The sequence below is a fragment of the Amphimedon queenslandica genome, unplaced genomic scaffold (assembly GCF_000090795.2).
Source record: "Amphimedon queenslandica unplaced genomic scaffold, v1.1 AMPQUscaffold_12228_Cont12575, whole genome shotgun sequence".
Lineage (NCBI taxonomy): Eukaryota > Metazoa > Porifera > Demospongiae > Haplosclerida > Niphatidae > Amphimedon > Amphimedon queenslandica.
In genome coordinates this window covers 1-5,534 of record NW_003547533.1, presented here as the reverse complement: position 1 = coordinate 5,534, position 5,534 = coordinate 1, and the positions used below count along the sequence as shown (strand labels likewise).

At 32.4% G+C, this 5,534-nt stretch overlaps 1 protein-coding gene across 1 annotated transcript; it reads right to left on the bottom strand.

The window, feature by feature from the left end:
- Positions 1-435: 435 nt before the first annotated feature.
- Positions 436-5,068, bottom strand: LOC109588219 (uncharacterized). Its single transcript, XM_020004400.1, has 11 exons — positions 4,879-5,068; positions 4,584-4,694; positions 4,390-4,532; positions 4,247-4,332; positions 3,755-3,912; positions 2,927-3,089; positions 2,633-2,845; positions 2,173-2,330; positions 948-1,107; positions 656-868; positions 436-601 (listed from the first exon to the last, which is right to left on the bottom strand). The coding sequence occupies exons 1-11, from the start codon at positions 4,929-4,931 to the stop codon at positions 458-460; spliced, it is 1,602 nt and encodes a 533-aa protein (XP_019859959.1). The 5' UTR covers positions 4,932-5,068; the 3' UTR covers positions 436-457.
- Between the last annotated feature and the right edge of the window lie 466 nt (positions 5,069-5,534).

The following is a 5,534-nucleotide window of genomic DNA, read 5'->3' as shown; positions in this document are numbered from 1 at the left end:
CTTAAGCTCTTTAGCCTGAGCTTTAGACCTAATCCTAATATCTGTAAACAAATTAAAGTAAATTAGAAGCTGTAAAGTGCTAACTTACATGTCTTTCGATTACTGGCCATACTTCATTCCTGCAAGGTAGGTCAATTAATTAATCAGTGTGGTCGTGGTTTATTAAAACCACACCTATCTACCACCTTAGTGGAGTAGTGGGAATGAAGAGACTCAAGAGAGCAAGGAGACTACTGCTGTTTTACTAGTGTTTTCTACAAATTTAACTATTTTGTGGTAAATTTATGTTGTTTGTATCTTCAAGACGTGGATGACTTAGTTTCTCAATGTATCTCCTCTGCTGAAGGACATCTAAGCCCTTGCAATAAGCATTTTCCATTGTAACCATGCAATCTTTTCCCACAATTGGGTGCGGTACTTGCCATTGCAACAACATTCTGATCATTTCCTCAGGTTATTATGAATAATACTGAATGCATAAATTATCTTGAAAATGAATAATAACCTTAGCATTGTCAAAATGTTTACTTGATACTGCACTTAAAATGCTAACTAATGATTCGGCTGACAAATTTTGAGACCTTAACAGGAAATCTTCCAACTATACAGTATGAAATAAATAAAATTTCAAACTCAAAAGTAAACAATTTCTTACTTTTTTGTTAAAACTATATTCATAGTCAAAGTAGCTTGAATTGATCTGTCCCTCACGTATCCATTGCAATAACTGTGATTCGTCTAATTGTTCTGATAGATTAATTAGATTAAAAATGATTCTCATCCAATTCTCAAGTATTGTAGAGTAGTCATGTCCGTTCAACTTTTGTTCATCAATTAACAAAATAAGGCATGTTAAAAATTCTTTTCCCTAATTAAGAGAATTAATTTTTATGAAGCCGCAAAAATTACAAATTTTTTCGGGTAAAAAATGTATGCAAATGACTTACTTCTTTTATTACATTATTAGCATCAACACTAAAATGACTTGCCATCTTTTTCTTGTGCGAAGCATTCAAGCACATATCTGTCAATGGTTGCAGAAAATCTATTCTAAACGAACCATCTTTTCCTGATTTTATAAGATACTTCACATGAGTAATAAATTCCCTATTAAAAACAATGAACTATATTGCATGCAGTGTTATTCTCTAATTGTTGCATAAGGGCACCCACTCATAGAGAGACATGGGACCTTGGGGCTATCATATCTCAAAATCAAAAAATGAGAGCATTAGTTTCATCTATTAATTGGGGCGAGCAAAAGCGAGCCCCACATAGTTGATTCGAGTATGTCTGTCTGTTTGTTTGTTTGTTTGTTTGTTTGTACACGTACGTCACCTCTATTTATGCGTCTATAAAAAATAATAATCACACATTTTAAAATCATAATTTTGATAATTACGGTACCACATACAAAAACAAAGAGCAACTTCAGTAATCACTGGACGAGAGGAGTTCAAGAGACAAGAGTATTCAAAAAACAAGAGAAGCTGCAGCTTAAAGCATGAGTAATTCACAAGAAGATGCTCGTGAAGCTCGTCGACTTCTTTGTAATGAGCGTGAGGAGGAGAAAAGTGCGAGGAGGTCCAATACGGAGAAATGCTAGAGATGGTCTTGTCACACCCAAAGACAGCAAATGGAGTCTCCTTCTGGCTTCTGAGACTAACCATCTTCCATCCTAGATCTATATAACTGCAGAGATTCTTCACTCAAAGCTAGAAACTATGAAATTCCTTCCATGCTTGCAAATTCTGCATTAGTGTATTGACATCAACATTCAACATTTAATAGCCACTACATCATTGTCGATCATTGTTTATATAAACATTGTATATTGCTAATCGAAATGTTAATCATTTTGCTCGCCCCTCAATGTTTTACATTCGCCTAGTACATAATATTTGTTATTATTGTCTATCTGTCTGTTTGTATGTACATGTATATCACTTCTTCTTATGTTTCAACTAGTAAAGAAAGTTATTGGGCAAAGGCACTGGTCATTCTGTTTGTTAGCCTGTTCATATGTATGTCAAGCCCTGAGTGGCCGACCCTTAATGTCTCACATGCACTAAAGTTACCATCATTCATGCCTATAGATAGGCTAGTACGTAAATGTGTAATAATGTATGATAGAGGCCTTGATTAGGTCAGCCTCCTATACATAATCCTCACTTCATGGTTTCAAAAGTGTGATCTTTGCTAGAAAAAATGACATAAAAATCTTTCCATCGAGCCATTAAATGTGGAGAGCCTTCCAGTATTATTGTCATTGCTTTTGATCCTTCCTCTAGACAACGCAACTCAACCTGATTGAAACCAGACTTGTAATACTGTATAATAGAAAATAAATCAAATCACTGAAAGAAAAGGTGAGGTAGACTAGTTGAGAAATTAAATTGTTATAGAATATGAAATAAATTGAGCCAATAAAAACTGTTACAATAAAGGCTATTAGAAGAATATGTGAATCTCAGACAAAATTTTATAATTTGGTATACATAGAACAAATGACAATAACTTTGTCCCACAAGCTGCCAAAATTTCCACTGTAAAATATACAATAAATAATGCTTCTAACTATACAATATGAAATAAATAAAAATTTCAAACTCAAAAGTAAACAATTTCTTACTTCTTTGTTAAAACTATATTCATAGTCAAAGTAGCTTGAATTGATTTGTCCCTCATGTATCCATTGAAATAATTGAGATTTGTGTGATTCTTCTGATAGATCAATCAGATTAAAAATGATTTTCATCCAATTCTCAAGTATTGTATAGTAGTCATATCCGTTCCACTTTTGCTCATCAATTAATGAAATCAGGCATGCTAAAAATTTTTTTCCCTAATGAAAAGAGAATTAATTTTTGTGAAGCCACAAAAATCACAAAATTTTTGGGGTAACAAATGTATGCAAATGACTTACTTCTTTTATTACATTATTAGTATCAACACTGAAATGACTTGCCATCTTTTTCCTGCGTGAAGCAACTAAGCACATATCTGTCAATGGCTGCAGAAAATCAATTCTAAATGAAACATCTTCTCCTGATCTTATCAGATACTTCACACTTTGAGTAATAAATTTCCTATTCAAAACAAAAATTATATTGCATGCAATGTTATGCTCTAATTGATGCATAAGGGCACCAGACATGGGACCTTGGGGCTGTCATATTTCAAAATCAAAAAATGAGAGTATCAGTTTCATCTATTAATAGACAATAATTATTATTATTGTTTATCTGTCTATTTGTATGCATATGTATGTCACTTCTATTTATGTTTCAACTAGTAAAGGAAATTATTGGGCAAAGCTCCTGGTTGTTCGGCTTGTTTGCCTGTTCATACATATGTCAGGCCCTGAGTGGTAGAGCCCTTAATGTCTTATCAAGACTCTTGGTCTTGTATTCTTAATAAAGTTAACCTATGCATTCATGCCCATGCATTGCAAACAGATGGTATACAAAAGCTGTATTCTAATACCGTATAGGTGGTATATTTCACAGGGATTTAATTTCACTAATTTTACAGTTTTAAAAAATTTTTGAAAATTTTTATCAATGAAAATTATTTCTTATTATACTAATAATGGTCAGTAGGAAAAAAAGCAATTTTTTTCTTGTGAATAGGTTGAAAGGTGATTTTCGTGAAATATATTTTCCCGGGAAAATACCCCCTATACAGTATAGGTTAGCACATGTAATATATGATAGAGGCCTTGATTAGGTCAGCCTCCCTACATAATCCTCACTTCATAACTTCAAAACTGTGAACTTTGCTAGATAAAATGAAATTAAAATCTTTCCATTCAGACATTAAATGTGGAGTGCTTTCAAGTATTGTTGTCATTGCTTTCAGTCCTTTTTCTAGGCAAAGCAAGTCATTCTGATTGAAACCAGACCTGTAATACTGTATAATAGAAAAATAATATTAAAATCACTAGTATTATCATATGCATGTGATATATTTGAGTTGATTAATAAAAGTACAAAATAAAAGCCATTTTGTTTTATCACATAACAAAATAATGATTTATTCAGAAATTAATGGCACAAATAGGAAATTTGAAGGAGATTCACAAAAAAGTAAAATTACATAACAAAAATGAGGCTTAGAACAATGTAAAATAAAAATAAGCAGCACAGCAGCATAAAAATGTTACATTTAACAGTAACTGACAAAAAGGAACTGACAATTATAATACTGAACAATAATTAATAATGTACAGTATAGGTACATTTACATCATTAAATTTCTTGTTCCAAATATGGTCATACTTCTTTGCCAATTTCTTATCAGAAAAATTATTAATCTTAACACCAATAGAAACTAAATAAAGAAATCATAAGAATTAATGTCAGATTACTGAAAATGGCATTCGCATACTTAATAGAAGAGTCACATGGAACAATTCCGAAATTTCTCCTACTTTAAAATATAATTCACAATGCTTAGAGAATGCTCTAGCAGTGTGCTCAAAAACACTGGACAAATTGGTTATACCACTCATTTCTGCTTTAAAATCTCCACTAGCAATTAGCAGGGCCAAATGAAAGCTAAAAACAATTGTTGCAACTCACAGTTTTACAAATTGTTCCACTTGCTCTGCTACAGTCTCAATTGGGACCTTTTTCAATTCATGTAAATAACGAATCATAACTAAATGAGCATTTTTCTCCACAGATTCATTGCTAAGGATGAAAAAATATTTAGTAGAGGCTACAGTGTATGTTAACTTAAAATACAGGTCAAGATTATACTTAGAGGTATTCTGCAAAGAGATAAAATTAATTACATGTGTATTTCTACAAATATTTATTATGGAAATTTGACATGAACATTTATTTCCATGCATCAGTTCCATCAATAGCCTACCTATAGTTTGTATAAGCCAAATTAAAGTAGAAGATGAAGTCCTTAGGAAACATGTAATCAAAGTGGATTGGCTGATGCAAGAGGTGAAATATACAGTTTACACTGGAGGAAACTGCAAGTTGCACATCAATATGGTTCTAAAAATAAAAAGATAGCAATAGTTATTAATAATAAGATTTATTTTGTAGATGGGCCAGTGCAACTTAAAACATCCTTTCCGCCCCAATTTTACATGTTGGCCAACTATCAAAGTAGTCTATGCATTGCAATACATATCAGAATAGCAGTAAAATAGTAAATGATAAGGATACTATAATAACTATTATTCTTTCAGTTTTATTTTAGCCAAAGATACATGACCTTTAAGGCTCAAAAAGGGCTACTATGAGTAAAGGCTGGTTCACAATATGACGTTAGGCCAACGTACTGTCAATTTTTAATCAAAAGCGTGGGTAATTTGACCTTTTGATGCATGCTTTCCGCTGGAATAGAACCAAACTCTATTCCAGCGTCAACGTAACGTCAGGACTAACATAATATTGTGAACCAGCCTTAATTTTGGAGGGAGGATTTTTTGGTGAACTGCTAGATTGACTGGCAAGTAAGTGAAATTGTGCAATGTGAATAATGGATTTCTGTTATAGTTCATCAAACTG